At 37.4% G+C, this 19,278-nt stretch overlaps 1 protein-coding gene across 1 annotated transcript; it reads right to left on the bottom strand.

Annotated features, from left to right (window-relative positions):
• Nucleotides 1-1,944: 1,944 nt before the first annotated feature.
• Nucleotides 1,945-5,322, bottom strand: LOC144447816 (uncharacterized). Its single transcript, XM_078137904.1, has 3 exons — nt 5,252-5,322; nt 3,312-3,403; nt 1,945-2,832 (listed from the first exon to the last, which is right to left on the bottom strand). Exons 2-3 carry the CDS (start codon nt 3,391-3,393, stop codon nt 2,081-2,083), a joined length of 834 nt encoding a protein of 277 aa, XP_077994030.1. The 5' UTR covers nt 3,394-3,403; nt 5,252-5,322; the 3' UTR covers nt 1,945-2,080.
• Nucleotides 5,323-19,278: the final 13,956 nt, after the last annotated feature.

Here is a 19,278-nt window from a genome sequence, read left to right as displayed (position 1 = left end):
CGAAAGGCTCAGAGTTCACTTGCCTATAAAGTCCCTTTTCTGTTATCAGTTACTCTTAGTTTAGTTACCCCAAAGGAAACTAGCAGCAGGTTGATTCAATTGATGCACTTGAAAAAAAGAATTAATTGACAGACCCTTTCTATATTTTCCTCCATTGCGTAGTTGTATACGTACACAGCAGTATCTCCTACATATCAATAGGCCTACATAACAACTATGGTTGATTTCTGGGGTTGGATTAACCACCAAACTGCGCATGTCCGGTCAGACTGGTTTATAGTGAGGGTTTGGTACATGCATGTCTAGATGAACCATCATTCATGCCGTCATATATTGTTCAGGTTTCTGACCGTTCTACTATTTTCCAGTATTGGCATAGCTATCAGAAGGTCTACACGTTTCATGTTGTGCTGTTCTCAGAGAATGAAATCGTAGCTACATGGTGTAAGCTAATAGCCTGGGTGAAATCAATTAATTGTGCCTAATCATGTCGGAATTGCATAGAATCTAGCGTTGTATGGGGGAGCCGAGGCGATCACCATAGTCTACGTTACATGACTAAAGTAGTCTATGCACAGCGATGTACAATATATCTAAAATGTGAATATGTATTCCGAATGCCCTCCTTCAAATGGAATGACTCCCTGGACGGTGATGAGAGCCAACCTACATGTACTCGTTATTTGAGGACACAAGCTTACAATGTATACGTAGCCGAAACACATTGTCATAGGTCACGTTACTATCTCACTGACACGACTTGCACTTTTACACAGCAGTCTAATTACATATATATACCTGAAGTATATACTTACCGTTCACAGAACAATGCAGTAACAGTTGTTCATGCCGAGAAACAGGGATCGGAAGTTGATCTGAGTCCACGGTGTAGTTCAAAGTTCATTCTGATGTCAAAGTTCACCTATTGAATTACATCAAGGCCGTGTATTTTGTATGTTAATGTAATATGTGAACCCTTTAAAACTAGATTCGAGTCACCTGATACGACCCTGCTTGGCAAAGAGTAAATTAAAGTAAGAAGTTGTGAAATAACAGAAAGAGAACAATAAATGCATAAATAAGAATGAAATAACACAAAGGGAAATGTATCTAAATTCCTGTGGGAAAGAAGGCAAGTCTTGAAAATTGGCAATTTTTGGGCACTTCTTACATGTCTTGGCAAATGTTACATGGCTTGAAAATAACCCTTTTTTGTTCATATCTAGATCCCGGCACGTCTATCACCTTAAAGTTTATGTGTTTATTTATGTCAAATGTATGTTCAATCTACAAATTAAAGTGAGAACTTTTTATTACATTTTATGTCGTGGTTTTCGTCACATCGAAATATTCATTCAGTAGCGGCAGCGAACTTCTAAAGTTAGTATTTCAAGAAATGTCAACTCATCATTGACATTTTCTTTTCCTTGAAAACAGAAAAGTGGCATTGGCGATGGGGTTTGTACCATTCATTTAAATTCATACCAGACACACATACGACATACACGCATATACTTATACTTATATTATTCAAAACACTATGTCTTTTAGATCTGGTAGAATGTACTTATACTATAGAGGGTATACAAGCATATCGGCTTCTTTCCCTTCTTTATTGGACACCTGGTCATCCGATTGCATAGTTGCATTCAGGTGTAGGTAAATGACATGGGGGAGGAGGGGGCGGGTGGCGAAAAACTGGTTTGAACTTGCGAAGAACACAGTAAACTGTTTACAAAGAAAGCTTTTTAAGTTAAGTTAAAGCCAGATACTTATTAACATAACTTAACCGAGGTTCAGAAGTGCTATAGATTTTATTGATATTGTTACACTGTATGATAAGATCTGCTAAACGACTTTCGACATTCGCTATAACAATTGCAAGATTATATTTAAATCATTCTCTTGAAACAATTTTACAAAGTTACCGATCAAGGAGGGGTGATTAGCTGTATAAGTGTTTTAATATCTACTGACATATACCTTATCAAGGATATCATAACTGTATTGCTTACAAACGACCACAATTCATTTTCATCAACACACGCGATGTACTGCACCGCTTCAAAACCTGTACACATTATAATTTACATTTTGCCTTATCACACTTGGCAAACTGGATGAAGCATTTGACCACTGACAATCGAGTTGAAGTTTTGAAAATGTTGAACTGCAATGCGCTCGAATTCTCCCTGTCTTCTTTAACTTGTACTTGTAATTTATCACGAAGAACCGACTCCCTGTTATACACGATAGATAGCCGGGTTATATCACGTGTAGCTATGTCTTTGATAACACTGGTCGCCATGTTCGCAACATTCAGACAGTCCCGGATGTAATACGTGTTATGCTTGTGATCCATGAAATCTAAGTCACTGGGGAGAACTTCCAGCTGATACTCAAAGACTGCATCATCAAACGTATCTTCCCGACTGAACTTGTAAAACGGTGGACTTGGTTTCCCAGCGGCGTTTCTTTGTCGCTCTCGTAGACTCCTGCTGACAGGTATGGAACCGCGTGTATTTAAGTCAAAACAGACTTCCTGTGCTGTACAAGTCGCTAAAATTTCGTTACCGTTTGATTTTCGTAACTCTTGGTAGCAGGTGATAGAACTTCTTCCGATATGAACTATCTTAGTTGAGATGTTTACTTGTGTATCGAAGTGCTCCATGCGAATGGTATAATAGCCTGGAAAAATCGCACACTCTATAGCGCGAGTCACTTGCGTGCGTGCAGAAGTTGTTGGTACGCTGATATAATTTGGAAAGTCGACGTCTAACCGGGACTTCACTGACTCAAATAAGTTTACCAGGTTCCATACGGCATATCTACCTGCAAAAGAAAACACATCAAAATATTTTCCTTTTTTAATTGTAAAAGAGGAAGACTTCGATTCGGGAATATGAACAATATTTTTCAGTCGTTCCACCCATCTCTGTTGCTGCTGTCGCTATCCATCAAATTACATTTCTGTTGGCACACAAACAATCGGGTTCGTACTCAATTCACGACTGTTTACATACTGACATCAAGTCAATGTACTGCCATGCCTCAAAGAGTAATTCAACTAATCGCTGAAGAAGGAACGAACTGTGTAATAAAGATTTAGTGTAATTGTCGACGTTGGGTAAACATGAACGGACGGATATAGCTAGCTACTGATGCTTTTGAAACTGTGCCTAAATCTGACCTCTTCGTATCCTAAATATAGCACTGAAGACTTGGGGTCGTTGACTGGGGGGGGGGGGGGGCTTTATGGTATGCAAAGAGCGTTTACTTAGTTTACGTTCAGTTTTACCCGTTATCATTACCTGTTCTGTCAAAGTCACCATACGACAGTGAATCAATCTCATGAACTGCTCCAGTGCCATCTTCAGACAGTGTACACTTCATCTTGATAAATCTAAAAGTTAGTGGTAAGAAAGATATCATGATTGAACTGCTACTATTAAACAAATATCAATTAAAGGTGTACAATCTACCTGGTAGAGTTCTAATAAGGTATACGGATAACAATGTGACGTCATTTGTTAGTTACCAATAAATGTCTTAAAACTCGGTAGTCTTGCTGCTAGACGTTCGGGCTTTCTTTCGATGCTATAACTATAAGCGAACGAAGTTCGCATGTGAGGGCTTGCTCGGATGTTCCATCCTCGATAGCGTTGTTCGGCTGTGTGTCGTATTCTATCGGAAGAACATCCGAGGTCTAGCTGATAGACTAAAAACTCGGCTGCCTCGAATTTAAAAGTTTGTGAATGTTATATTCCATCTAAAATGCTGTCTCCTCTCTGATTTAAGCGTTACTGAGTGTGTAAGCTTAACATTATGTACATTTGTTACACTGGCATTTGACAGAAAGTGCGCCCTCAGTTACAAACTACATGTATGCCACTCAAGTTTTTGAAATGATTCCTTAACTACAATTGTTCACCGTAAACTCAATTGACAACTTCAATATTCATGATTTTCGTCTTGTATATTAGATATGGCGATTCTAACATCTTGGTGTTACACTTTGATTTGCATGTCATTTAAACCTCTACACACAGCCTAATACACCCTCCCGCAGGGGGGGCTCCCATAGCCGAAGGGTAGCCCATAGACAGGGTCTAAGTTTGGGCGTCTGAGTGTGTGGTCGTTTTTGCATTTGATTTGTCTGGAAATGGGTCCTAGGAGAGGGAATAGGAGGTGGATCATATCGACGATTGATTAAAAAGTGTAATATGATTACTAGCTATTCACGTGCTGTTTGAAAGGGGGTAGGCTTAGTGATTTGCTATCGTTCGAAAAGGAGTAGAAATCTGAATCTCTCTTACTCGCCACCCATCACAAATTTCCTCGGCGTGTACCCCCCCCCCCCCTTTCCCCCTACAGAACACGCAGTTGCACATGATGTATTCGATGTCCCTACTGTTCACTTCATGGCGTCAAAATGTCGAAAGCCACAGAGTTCACTTGCCTATAAAGTCCCTTTTCTGTTATCAGTTATTCTTAGTTTAGTTACCCCAAAGGAAACTAGCAGTAGGTTGATTCAATTGATGCACTTGAAAAAAAGAATTAATTGACAGACCCTTTCTATATTTTCCTCCATTGCGTAGTTGTATACGTACACAGCAGTATCTCCTACATATCAATAGGCCTACATAACAACTATGGTTGATTTCTGGGGTTGGATTAACCACCAAACTGCGCATGTCCGGTCAGACTGGTTTATAGTGAGGGTTTGGTACATGCATGTCTAGATGAACCATCATTCTATGCCGTCATATATTGTTCAGGTTTCTGAACGTTCTACTATTTTCCAGTATTGGCATAGCTATCAGAAGGTTTACACGTTTCATGTTGTGCTGTTCTCAGAGAATGAAATCGTAGCTACATGGTGTAAGCTAATAGCCTGGGTGAAATCAATTAATTGTGCCTAACATGTCGGAATTGCATAGAATCAAGCGTTGTATGGGGGAGCCGAGGCGATCACCATAGTCTACATTCCATGACTAAAGTAGTCTATGCACAGCGATGTACAATATATCTAAAATGTGAATATGTATTCCGAATGCCCTCCTTCAAATGGAATGACTCCCTGGACGGTGATGAGAGCCAACCTACATGTACTCGTTATTTGAGGACACAAGCTTACAATGTATACGTAGCCGAAACACATTGTCATAGGTCACGTTACTATCTCACTGACACGACTTGCAGTTTTACACAGCAGTCTAGTTACATATATATACCTGAAGTATATACTTACCGTTCACAGAACAATACAGTAACAGTTGTTCATGCCGAGAATCAGGGATCGGAAGTTGATCTGAGTCCACGGCATAGTGCAAAGTTCATTCTGATGTCAAAGTTCACCTATTAAATTCCCTGGTTAAATTACATCAAGGCCGTTTATTTTGTATGTTAATGTAATATGTGAACCCTTTAAAACTGGAATCGGGTCACCTGATATGACCCTGCTTGGCAAAGAGTAAATTAAAGTAAGAAGTTGTGAAATAACAGAAAGAGAACAATAAATGCATAAATAAGAATGAAATAACACAAAGGGAAATGTATCTAAATCCTGTGGGAAAGAAGGCAAGTCTTGAAAATTGGCAATTTTTTGGCACTTCTTACATGTCTTGGCAAATGTTACATGGCTTGAAAATAACCCTTTTTTGTTCATATCTAGCTCCCGGCACGTCTATCACCTTAAAGTTTATGTGTTTATTTATGTCAAATGTATGTTCAATCTACAAATTAAAGTGAGAACCTTCACATATTACATTTTATGTCGTGGTTTTCGTCACATCGAAATATTCATTCAGTAGCGGCAGCGAACTTCTAAAGTTAGTATTTCAAGAAATGTCAACTCATCATTGACATTTTCTTTTCCTTGAAAACAGAAAAGTGGCATTGGCGATGGGGTTTGTACCATTCATTTAAATTCATACCAGACACACATACGACATACACGCATATACTTATACTTATATTATTCAAAACACTATGTCTTTTAGATCTGGTAGAATGTACTTATACTATAGAGGGTATACAAGCATATCGGCTTCTTTCCCTTCTTTATTGGACACCTGATCATCCGATTGCATAGTTGCATTCAGGTGTAGGTAAATGACATGGGGGAGAAGGGGCGGGTGGCGAAACACTGATTTGAACATACGAATAACACAGTAAACTGTTTACAAAGAAAGTTTTTTAAGTTAAGTTAAAGCCAGATACTTATTAACATAACTTAACCGAGGTTCAGAAGTGCTATAGATTTTATTGATATTGTTACACTGTATGATAAGATCTACTAAACGACTTTCGACATTCGCTATAACAATTGCAAGATTATATTTAAATCTCTTGAAACAATTTTACAAAGTTACCGATCAAGGAGGGGTGATTAGCTGTATAAGTGTTTTAATATTTACTGACATATACCTTGTCAACGATATCATAACTGTATTGCTTACAAACGACCACAATTCATTTTCATCAACACACGCGATGTACTGCACCGCTTCAAAACCTGTACACATTATAATTTACATTTTGCCTTATCACACTTGGCAAACTGGATGAAGCATTTGACCACTGACAATCGAGTTGAAGTTTTGAAAATGTTGAACTGCAATGCGCTCGAATTCTCCCTGTCTTCTTTAACTTGTACTTGTAATTTATCACCAAGAACCGACTCCCTGTTATACACGATAGATACCCGGGTTATATCACGTGTAGCTATGTCTTTGATAACACTGGTCGCCATGTTCGCAACATTCAGACAGTCCCGGATGTAATACGTATTATGCTTGTGATCCATGAAATCTAAGTCACTGGGGAGAACTTCCAGCTGATACTCAAAGACTGCATCATCAAACGTATCTTCCCGACTGAACTTGTAAAATGGTAGACTTGGTTTCCCAGTGGCGTTTCTTTGTCGCTCTCGTAGACTCCTGCTGACAAGTATGGAACTGCGTGTATTTATGTCAAAACAGACTTCCTGAGCTGTACAAGTCGCTAAAATTTCGTTACTGTTTGATTTTCGTAACTCTTGGTAGCAGGTGATAGAACTTCTTCCGATATGAACTATCTTAGTTGAGATGTTTACTTGTGTATCGAAATGCTCCATGCGAATGGTATAATAGCCTGGAAAAATCGCACACTCTATAGCACGAGCCACTTGCGTGCGTGCAGAAGTTGTTGGTACGCTGATATAATTTGGAAAGTCGACGTCTAACCGGGACTTCACTGACTCAAATAAGTTTACCAGGTTCCATACGGCATATCTACCTGCAAAAGAAAACACATCAAAATATTTTCCTTTTTTAATTGTAAAAGAGGAAGACTTCGATTCGGGAATATGAACAATATTTTTCAGTCGTTCCACCTATCTCTGTTGCTGCTGTCGCTATCCATCAAATTACAATTTTGTTGGCAAACAAACAATCGGGTCCGTACTCAATTCACGACTGTTTACACACTGACATCAAGTCAATGTACTGTCATGCCTCAAAGAGTAATTCAACTAATCGCTGAAGAAGGAACGAACTGTGTAATAAAGATTTAGTGTAATTGTCGACTTTGGGTAAAGATGAACGGACGGATATAGCTAGCTATTGATGCTTTTGAAACTGTGCCTAAATCTGACCTCTTCGTATCCTAAATATAGCACTGAAGACTTGGGGTCGTTGACTGGGGGGGGGGGGGGGGGGGCTTTATGGTATGCAAAGAGCGTTTACTTAGTTTACGTTCAGTTTTACCCGTTATCATTACCTGTTCTGTCAAAGTCACCATACGACAGTGAATCAATCTCATGAACTGCTCCAGTGCCATCTTCAGACAGTGTACACTTCATCTTGATAAATCTAAAAGTTAGTGGTAAGAAAGATATCATGATTGAACTGCTACTATTAAACAAATACCAATTAAAGGTGCACAATCTACCTGGTAGAGTTCTAATAAGGTATACGGATAACAATGTGACGTCATTTGTTAGTTACCAATAAATGTCTTAAAACTCGGTAGTCTTGCTGCTAGACGTTCGGGCTTTCTTTCGATGCTATAACTATAAGCGAACGAAGTTCGCATGTGAGGGCTTGCTCGGATGTTCCATCCTCGATAGCGTTGTTCGGCTGTGTGTCGTATTCTATCGGAAGAACATCCGAGGTCTAGCTGATAGACTAAAAACTCGGCTGCCTCGAATTCAAAAGTTTGTGAATGTTATATTCCATCTAAAATGCTGTCTCCTCTCTGATTTAAGCGTTACTGAGTGTGTAAGCTTAACAGTATGTACATTTGTTACACTGGCATTTGGCAGAAAGTGCGCCCTCAGTTACAAACTACATGTATGTCACTCAAGTTTTTGAAATGATTCCTTAACTACAATTGTTCACCGTAAACTCAATTGACAACTTTTTTTTTTTTTTTTTAAATTTTTTTTTAAATTTTTTTTTAATTTACGTACAAAACAAAGAAGTATACAGCACACAAGGAAAAACAGAACGAAAAGAATACTAAGAAAGGCTAGAGAAAATTTGACTTGCATCCAAAGAGTTTGATTTTGTGGAAAAAAAAACAAAAAAAAACAGCAACTAAACTTCAACTAATGACGTGTTCGTATTTACACAAAATTGGTGCAAAGGTAGCCACTTCATTTGATGGAAATTTACTTTATCATTTGCCCTAGCATTAAATAGTTCTATATTATATATGTTACAAAGTAATAAATTGAATTCCCTAAAGGATGGTTTCTGTTCCTTTAATTTTACCCAGTAGATATATTTCCGAATAACTAAAGAAACAAAATTTATAATCATTCTTTCTTGTGGGTCACCAAGAATCATACATAGCTTAGACGGAAATGACGACAAACTTAGCGAATTACCCATTACATTGATAACTTCGCCCCACAGGGCCTTAGTATCCTTACATTTAAAAAAAAGGTGTTCCAACGTTTCTGGTTCTTCTTGACAAATCCCACAAAGAAATTTTGGGTACTTTGCTGGATTATAATGATGAAGTTGCTGATTTGTATAAAGAATATTATGTAAAAGCTTGAATTGGAATTCTCTTGACTTACTTTCATTGGAAACTTTAAAACTAAGCTCATACAACTTTTTCCAATTTAGGCCAGTGAAAGTTAAACATTTCTCAAGGGTTTCCTCAGTGTTTGGCTTCACAATTCTATTTTCTAAAAGTTTACTCTTTAGAACCGTCTTTGAAAGTGACTCAAACAAAATTCTTTCATTTCCAATATTAATATAGATATCGTTAGTTGAATGCCCTAACTGCTTAGCTTTTAAAAATTCTGGGATAGAATGTATCAATCCCATCCATTTCAGTTTGTGATTTAAAGTCAACCCCTTCTGTTCAAATATATGCCATGGAACTAACGATTGGCCATGAAAAAAATCCGACACAGAGGAAAAACCCACTTCCTGGAATTTGCCATAGTACACAGACTTCCTATCTACTAAGATGTGTTTATTATTCCAAATCAACTGATCATGATCCTTGTCCCCCAAGTTATTTACTTCGGACCAAATATCCACACTCACCGATGAAATCTGTCAGGTACACAGGTAAAAGCGTTCTTTTAAAGTTACATTTCAATAAAAGCGGTCCCCCAACGTTCTTAATCTTATCAAGTACTAACATTTTCCAAGGGTGAATACAATCACTACAAAATAATTGCTTAAGTATAAGAATCCTTTGAGCACTCTTCATAAGAAAAAGGTCAGGTATTTTGAGACCACCATGGCCCACCTCCCCAATCATAACTTTTCTAGCAACCCTATCCCTTCCCTCCCATAGAAAATCATAAATTAATTTGTGTATTTCATTTATTATGTCATTTGGTATCGTCGTATTAATCAAAATATAGGTCAGTTTCGAGAGCGCTAATGTTTTTATAACTTGAATTTTTCCAATAAGACTTAATTTTCTACATTTCCATTGCTTTAATATATTTTTTAGATTTTCTATTGGTTTTGTATTCTCCAATTGGGCAGCAGCTTTATTGTGTGAAAAATGTATACCAACAATTTTAATGGTTGAGGTGGGCCATCTGACCCCGAAATGCCTGTCCTTCCGGGTGCTCCAGTTACCAAGCCAGACAGCTTCACATTTCTCAATATTAATCTTTAAACCTGAAATATCGTCAAACTTTCCAAGGACTTTAAACAGAACGTTGGCTGACTCCACAGAGTCTAAAAAACATGTCATATCATCGGCAAAAGCAGATTCTTTGGCTTCAAAACCTGGGACCCTTATACCCTTAATATCTGAATTAGATTTGATAGAAAATAACAGTGTTTCTAAAACCAAAATAAAAAGAAGAGGAGATAGGGGGTCTCCTTGCCTGACTCCCCGTTCAATTCTAAAATAGCCGGTACTATATCCATTATTCATAACCGTGCATTCAATATTACAATATAAAGCTTTGACCCACTTAATAAAAGAAGCGCCAAAATCGAAATGATCCAGAACTTTAAAAAGAAATTCCCAGCACACCGTGTCAAATGCTTTTTCGAAGTCAATTGCCAATAAAATACCTGGTATTGATTTTTCTGAAGTATAATGGAAAATTTCATCAATAAATCTGATATAGTCACCAATTTTTCTACCTTTTACAAAAGCCGACTGAGTTATTCCTATAATAGATGGAAGGGTTTGTTCCATTCGGCGAGCCAAACATTTAGACACAAGTTTCATATCAAAATTCATTAAAGAGATGGGCCTCCAATTCTTTAGAAATTGTTGGTCTCTCCCTGGTTTCTCTATTAAAGTGATTATACTTTGTCTCTGTGAGTTGGAAAATTCTCCACGAAAATAACCCAAATTTAAAGCATCTAAAACAAACTGTCCTACTACTGGCCAAAAAGTAACATAAAATTCCTTTGTCAGGCCATCATTACCTGGACTTTTATTTTTAGGAAACGTGTTTAAGACCTGGTATAACTCATCCATGGTTAATGGACCATCACAAATATTACTCTGCTCTGGAAGTAGCCTTGGTAGATCCTGACTCAAGAAATCTTTCATTTTAGATGCAACGGTATTACTTTTCCTATATAAATCTAAATAAAATACCTTAATTTCCTTGAGAATCTCACTAGGCTTTTCTAAAGTGTTGGTTTCTTTATTCTTCAACCTCCGAATAATTGTTTTATTTTTCTTTGCCTTTTCCAGACCAAGAAAATACTTGTTATTTTTTTCACCTTTTTCATACCACAGAGCACGAGAACGAATAATGGAACCTTGCATAATATATTCATATTCTTTTTCTAGTTCTCCCTTGGCTACTTCCAGATGTCTATAATTTTCTTCACTTGGAGTGTCAGAACAAATGTTATCCAAATTCTTAACTTTACTTTCAAGATCTGCAATCTTATCCCTTCTAAGTTTAGCTTTTTCTTTGCTATATGAGATAGTAAATTCACGAATTTTAAACTTTAAAAACTCCCAAATAATGATCTTATTTTCACTAGTACAATTATGAGCCCACAAATCAATACTATCACTTAGGTTTTTTGTAAACCTTTCATCATGAATAAGACTTTCATTAAATTTCCAATGACCCGGGCCACGCTTACAATCGTCGTTCTGTAAAATTAATGAAACAGCTGAATGATCGGAATCCACACCTGGACTTATCTCAATTGTTTTCACACTTTGTTGCAAGCAATCAGAAATCAAAAAATAATCTAATCTACTTTGAATCAAGTTTGGAAGGCGTCAATATTCATGATTTTCGTCTTGTATATTATATATGGCGATTCTAACATCTTGGTGTTACACTTTGATTTGCATGTCATTTAAACCTCTACACACAGCGTAATACACCCTTGCGCAGGGGGGGGGGGGCTCCCATAGCCGAAGGGTAGCCCATAGACAGGGTCTAAGTTTGGGCGTCTGAGTCTGTGGTCGTTTTTGCATTTGATTTGTCTGGAAATGGGTCCTAGGAGAGGGAATAGGAGGTGGATCATATCGACGATTGATAAAAAAGTGTAATATGATTACTAGCTATTCACGTGCGGTTTGAAAGGGGGTAGGCTTAGTGATTTGCTATCGTTCGAAAAGGAGTAGAAATCTGAATCTCTCTTACTCGCCACCCATCACAAATTTCCTCGGCGTGTACCCCCCCCCCTTTCCCCCTACAGAACACGCAGTTGCACATGATGTATTCGATGTCCCTACTGTTCACTTCATGGCGTCAAAATGTCGAAAGCCTCAGAGTTCACTTGCCTATAAAGTCCCTTTTCTGTTATCAGTTATTCTTAGTTTAGTTACCCCAAAGGAAACTAGCAGTAGGTTGATTCAATTGATGCACTTGAAAAAAAGAATTAATTGACGGACCCTTTCTATATTTTCCTCCATTGCGTAGTTGTATACGTACACAGCAGTATCTCCTACATATCAATAGGCCTACATAACAACTATGGTTGATTTCTGGGGTTGGATTAACCACCAAACTGCGCATGTCCGGTCAGACTGGTTTATAGTGAGGGTTTGGTACATGCATGTCTAGATGAACCATCATTCATGCCGTCATATATTGTTCAGGTTTCTGATCATTCTACTATTTGCTACTATTGGCATAGCTATCAGAAGGTCTACACGTTTCATTTTGTGCTGTTCTCAGAGAACGAAATCGTATCTACATGTTGTAAGCTAATAATAGCCTGGGTGAAATCAATTAATTGTGCCTAGCATGTCGGAATTGCATAGAATCTAGCGTTGTATGGGGGAGCCGAGGCGATCACCATAGTCTACGTTACATGACTAAAGTAGTCTATGCACAGCGATGTACAATATATATAAAATGTGAATATGTATTCCGAATGTCCTCCTTCAAATGGAATGACTCCCTGGACGGTGATGAGAGCCAACCTACACATACTCGATATTTGAGGACACAAGCTTACAATGTATACGTAGCCGAAACACATTGTCATAGTTCACGTTACTATCTCATTGACACGACTTGCACGTTTACACAGCAGTCTAATTACATATATATACCTGAAGTATGTACTTACCGTTCACAGAGCAATACAGTAACAGTTGTTCATGCCGAGAAACAGGGATCGGAAGTTGATCTGAGTCCACGGCATAGTGCAAAGTTCATTCTGATGTCAAAGTTCACCTATTAAATTCCCTGGTTAAATTACATCAAGGCCGTTTATTTTGCATGTTAATGTAATATGTGAACCCTTTAAAACTGGAATCGGGTCACCTGATATGACCCTGCTGGCAATGAGTAAATAAAAGTAAGAAGTTCTGAAATAACAGAAAGAGAACAATAAATGCATAAATAAGAATGAAATAACACAAAGGGAAATGTATCTAAATTCCTGTGGGAAAGAAGGCAAGTCTTGAAAATTGGCAATTTTTTGGCACTTCTTACATGTCTTGGCAAATGTTACATGGCTTGAAAATAACCCTTTTTTGTTTATATCTAGCTCCCGGCACGTCTATCACCTTAAAGTTTATGTGTTTAGTTTATGTCAAATGTATGTTCAATCTACAAATTACAGTGAGAACTTTCACACATTACATTTTATGTCGTGGTTTTCGTCACATCGAAATATTCATTCATTCATCAGTAGCGGCAGCGAACTTCTAAAGTTAGTATTTCAAGAAATGTCAACTCATCATTGACATTTTCTTTTCCTTGAAAACAGAAAAGCGGCATTGGCGATGGGGTTTGTACCATTCATTTAAATTCATACCAGACACACATACGACATACACGCATATACTTATACTTATATTATTCAAAACACTATGTCTTTTAGATCTGGTAGAATGTACTTATACTATAGAGGGTATTCAAGCATATCGGCTTCTTTCCCTTCTTTATTGGACACCTGATCATCCGATTGCATAGTTGCATTCAGGTGTAGGTAAATGACATGGGGGGAGGGGGCGGGTGGCGAAAAACTGGTTTGAACTTGCGAAGAACACAGTAAACTGTTTACAAAGAAAGCTTTTTAAGTTAAGTTAAAGCCAGATACTTATTAACATAACTTAACCGAGGTTCAGAAGTGCTATAGATTTTATTGATATTGTTACACTGTATGATAAGATCTGCTAAACGACTTTCGACATTCGCTATAACAATTGCAAGATTATATTTAAATCTCTTGAAACAATTTTACAAAGTTACCGATCAAGGAGGGGTGATTAGCTGTATAAGTGTTTTAATATCTACTGACATATACCTTGTCAACGATATCATAACTGTATTGCTTACAAACGACCACAATTCATTTTCATCAACACACGCGATGTACTGCACCAATTCAAAACCTGTACACATTATAATTTACATTTTGCCTTATCACACTTGGCAAACTGGATGAAGCATTTGACCACTGACAATCGAGTTGAAGTTTTGAAAATGTTGAACTGCAATGCGTTCGAATTCTCCCTGTCTTCTTTAACTTGTACTTGTAATTTATCGCCGAGAACCGACTCCCTGTTATACACGATAGATAGCCGGGTTATATCTCGTGCAGCTATGTCTTTGATAACACTGGTCGCCATGTTCGCAACATGCAGACAGTCCCGGATGTAATGCGTATTATGCTTATGATTACCGAAACCTAAGCTACTGGGGAGAACTTCCAGCTGATACTCAAAGACTGCATCATCAAACGTATCTTCCCGATTGAACTTGTAAAATGATGGACTTGGTTCCCCAATGGCGTTTCTTTGTCGCTCTCGCAGACCCCTGCTGACAGGTACAGCCCCGCGCGTTTTCAAATCAAAACAGACTTGCTGCGTTGTGCAAGTCGCTAAAATGTCGTTACTGTTTGACTTTCGTAACTCTTGGTAGTAGGTGATAGAACTTCTTCCGATGTGAACTATCTTAGTTGAGATTTGGACTTGTGTATCGAAATGTTGAATGCGAATGGTATAATAGCCTGGAAAAATCGTGCACTCTATAGCACGAGCAATTTGCGTGCGTGCAGAGGTTGTTGGTACACTGAAATAATTTGGAAAGTCGACGTCTAACCGATACCTTACTGACTCAAATAAGTTCACCAGGTTCCATACGGCATATCTACCTGCAAAATAAAACAGATAAAAATATTTTCCTTTGTTAATTGTAAAACAGAGAGGTGAATACTGTCGGGGAATGTGAACAATATTTGTCAGTCGTTTTCTCATTTCTGACCCACCTATCTCTGTTGCTGCTGTCGCCTACCATCAAATTACAATTTTGTTGGCAAACAAATAATTGGTCCGTACTCAATTCAAGACTGTTTACATACTAACATCAAGTCAATGTACTGTCATGCCTCAAATAGTAATTCAACTAATCGCTGAAGAATGAACGAACTGTGTAATAGAGATTCAGTGTAATTGTCGGTGTTGGGCAAACATGAACGAAAAGTTATAGTACATAGTGAGGCTTTTGTAACTGTGCCTAATCGATAGTTCAGACTGTCTTCGTATCCTAAAAAACTGGGGCATCAGGGTATACAAAGAGCGTTAGTTTACGTAGCGGTTGCGTTTTACCCCCGTTATCATTACGTTACATACCAGTTCTGTCAAAATCACCATACGACAGTGAATCAATCTCGTGAACTGCTTCAGTGCCATCTTCAAAAAGTGTACACTTCATCTTGATAAATCTAAATAAAAGTGAGTGGTAGGAAGGAAATCATAACTGAACTGCTACTAAGAAACAGATATAAATTAAAAGGGCACAATCTGTATATGGTAGAGTTCTCATAATGTATACGGATAACACTGTGACGTCATTTATTATTTACCAAATTAGTTACCAATGATTGAACGGCTGCTAAGAAACAAATAAAAATTAAAGGGGCACAATCTTAACTTGGTAGAGCTCTCATCAGTTATACAGATAAACCCGTGACGTCATTTATTATTGGACGAAAACTTAGTATAGCACCTATATACTGATTGCAAGGATGATAATTTACCTTGGCTTGACGAGGAGTGTGCCGTTAAGAAGCAAGTTCTTTGATAGAAATCTGAATATTTTGAGAGGTGAGAAAAGTAAACAGACAAAATATGATAACTTCTCCATCAAATTATAGAATCACACTGCGAAATGCTCAGTTTAAGTAAAACGAGGAGCAGACATCTAAATTACTCTCACTACGTACGAAGAATGCTAAAGAGTATTGGAAGCTGTTACGTAGCTGTGTGTCAAAATGATGTTAAAATCTGTGTGTCAGATTTTGCAGATTTTTCCAGAGATGTAAAATAATCCAGATGATATTTTTTACAGGGTTGAATACGATATTGCTTTTAGATTTGGCCGTTTTCCTTTAGACGAAACACAGGCTATTTTCAGTATGATTACGTTAGAGGAACGTAGGTATGCTATAAATTAGTTGGGTAACAGTAAAGTGCAGGGCCAGATAAGATTTTGAATAAATTCTTAATTCGTGTCTCTCCGAATTTATTTTCTGTGTTACATACTTTATTTAATATTATTTTTCATAAAGGATACTTTCCTGAACTCTGGTCTTTAGGAGATATTACACCATTACATAAGAATGGTAGTGGACATGTGGTGGGAAATTTTATCGTGGAATTACTTTACCTAGCACCATTGGGAAATTATTTACTAGAACTCTAAATAACAGACTTGCGAGATGGGCCGAAAATTATTCAGTTTATATTGAGGCACAAGCGGGGTTCAGAAATGTTATGGGAACAATCGATGATAATTTCGTACTGCATGATCTAATAACACATATTCTAAATAGTGGAAGGAAACTTTATTGTGGTTTTATTGATTTTACAAAGGCGTTTGATTATGTCGTAAGAGACAATCTTTGGCATAAATTAATAAAGCTTGGAGTTCGCGGTAAAGTGCTAATATTATTATGTCTATGTATGAAGCTGCAAAATCTCGAGTTAAAATTAATAACACGTTAAATAGTGAATTCAGTATACATAGAGGTGTTCGGCAAGGCGAATGTATCTCGCCATTTTTTGTTTTTGTTTTTGTTTTTTAAACAAAATAAGTCATATTGCACCATAACAAAATGATCATTCAAGATGTCTATCATTCAACCAAATAAAAAATCAAACAATAAATCGATCGATCGATCGATCAATGACATGCTCGCTGAACCCTGTGATCCAACTATAAATGGCAGTGCACAGGCGTTGCTGACGAGTCACCGGCAGACGTTACCGGCAACTCTCGTGACTGTAGACTCGGGTACTACTACTCTATCATATGCTTACAGAGACACGTCTCTTTCGTATTGGGTCTGTGCCTCTATCAATTTTAGTAGTATCAGTAGATGTTTACGCTTCCTGTAATCTCTAGCTTTTATTCAATCATCCTTTGGAAATAAAGACAATCCGTTTTTAGCCACGCTACGATCGACTTCATAGAGAATGAAATCGTGTCTACGTGCTAAAGCCTAGTTAATGGTAGTGCCTATAGCATATCGGAGTAGCACTGAATCCGGGTGGGAGCCCAAGATATCACCAGGGTCAAAGTTATTATACGACGAAATAAAGTAGTCTATGTACATCAATGTATATCAACGTGGCTATACCGAAGGTCATATTTCAACAATAACTCGTGACTCCCTGAACGGTGATGGCATCGAATCTGAAGAATCGAACTCGTTATGACAGACAATGCAGCCGAAACACTTCGCCATGTTACTATCTCGCAATGCACGTTTGATTTACACAGCAATCTTATAACATAAGCCTAAAGTATACCTACCGTTCATACAGTAAAATTATAGCTGTTAAAAACGTTCCTGCCGAGAAGCCTTGAGTAGACCTCAGTGTAGTCCACAAGTCCACGTTCATTCAGAGGTCAAAGTTCACCTATTGAATTGCATCAAGGACGTTTGTTTGTATTACGTAAACCCACAAAACTGAAAAGCAGGTCGCACCAGGGTCGCACGATATGAGCCTGCTTGGCAAAAATTTAATTAACCAAGGAAATAAAGAAACTGTGAAATAAGTGAATGTTCTGTCATTGTTAAATGTATTTGAATTTCTGTTTGGAAATTTAAGAGTGGAAAGTCTAGAAAATTGCCAATTTTCTTGAGAAATGATACGCGTCTGGGAAATAAGATTTTCTGTCATATATATAGATGCAGGTAAGTCTCTTCTACCGTTTTGATTTAAATCACATGTATCTTAAGCTTATGAATAAACCGTGTGAGGTCAGAATATGATATTTAGATCATTTCTGATCACAATGAAAACATTAAACCATGGTATCAATACTGCTTTTATCCCTAGCCCCCCCCCAACCAACAACAACAACGCCAAAACAAAAGCAAAACAAAACAAACTAACTAACTAACAAGCAAGCAAAACAAACAAACAAGGCCATATGTTGAAGGAGGTCTGTTAGTTCCATATTAAGCACAGATTCCAAACGAAATGTTGCACGTGTATAGAATATATAGCAACAAATTCAAATCTACCATACTTCCAAATAAATTTTCTTGTAGCTTTATATATCCAACAAATAGAAGAAGAAAAAAACCATATGGTCACCATATCATTTTTATACCACAAAGCGAAATCCCTTTACTTCACCTGTAAAACGAGTTGTTTCAGTCCAATACTGACGGCGTGCGCATTTATTGACCTTTGACATTGTCCTTATTATGACATCATAGTACAGCTCGTCTTGTTCTGTGCTACTTTGGCAAGTGTCATCTCAATCGTACAATATATAAGTAGAACAACGAAAACTTAAGATGTCACACTCATTCACTTCGTAGAATGAAAGAATTCGAGTAATTGTTTCACATGTGCCATAATTCTCGATCGTCGCTCACATTTGAGTACAGCAGAGAGCAGCTTCGATTTACTTTTCGGTTTGTTTTCTTTGGAAAAATGATTAAGAATTGTTTTCAGTCATGATAAAAGAAATTGAATTGAATTGAATTTCATTATTTGATAAATAGTGACGTGTACTATCGAATATATGTTAATTTCTTTGTATACAATGTAAAATTGATTAGTTTTTACCCCGTTTCGTAAAATTGAAAGTAACATTGTCAGCAATAGACGTCTGGTTCTATATTTTTACCTTATTGAATTACAAACATTTCTTATGGCAGTAATAGATGTTTGGTTGAAATTGTCTAAAGTTTAATATTTCGTTCCTTAGAAGTGCGTCAAGTACAGAACGCGCAATACAAAACACACGGACGTCTTTAATAAAGTTGAATAAAATAATATGAACACGTTAATACGTCAATATACAATTCACAAGTAATGTATTTTCTTCAGCTCTCCTACTGTATATTG

Source organism: Glandiceps talaboti, chromosome 16, assembly GCF_964340395.1.
Source record: "Glandiceps talaboti chromosome 16, keGlaTala1.1, whole genome shotgun sequence".
NCBI lineage: Eukaryota > Metazoa > Hemichordata > Enteropneusta > Spengelidae > Glandiceps > Glandiceps talaboti.
Note: the sequence above shows the minus strand (reverse complement) of the source record. Positions and strands in the feature narration are given on the sequence as shown.

Coding starts and splice junctions, on each gene's coding strand:
- LOC144447816 (XM_078137904.1), bottom strand. CDS start 3,393: ATGAAGTGTACACTGTCTGAAGATGGCACTGGAGCAGTTCATGAGATT. Junction 2,833..3,311: donor TGGTGACTTTGACAGAACAG/GTAATGATAACG, acceptor TTTCTTTTGCAG/GTAGATATGCCGTATGGAAC.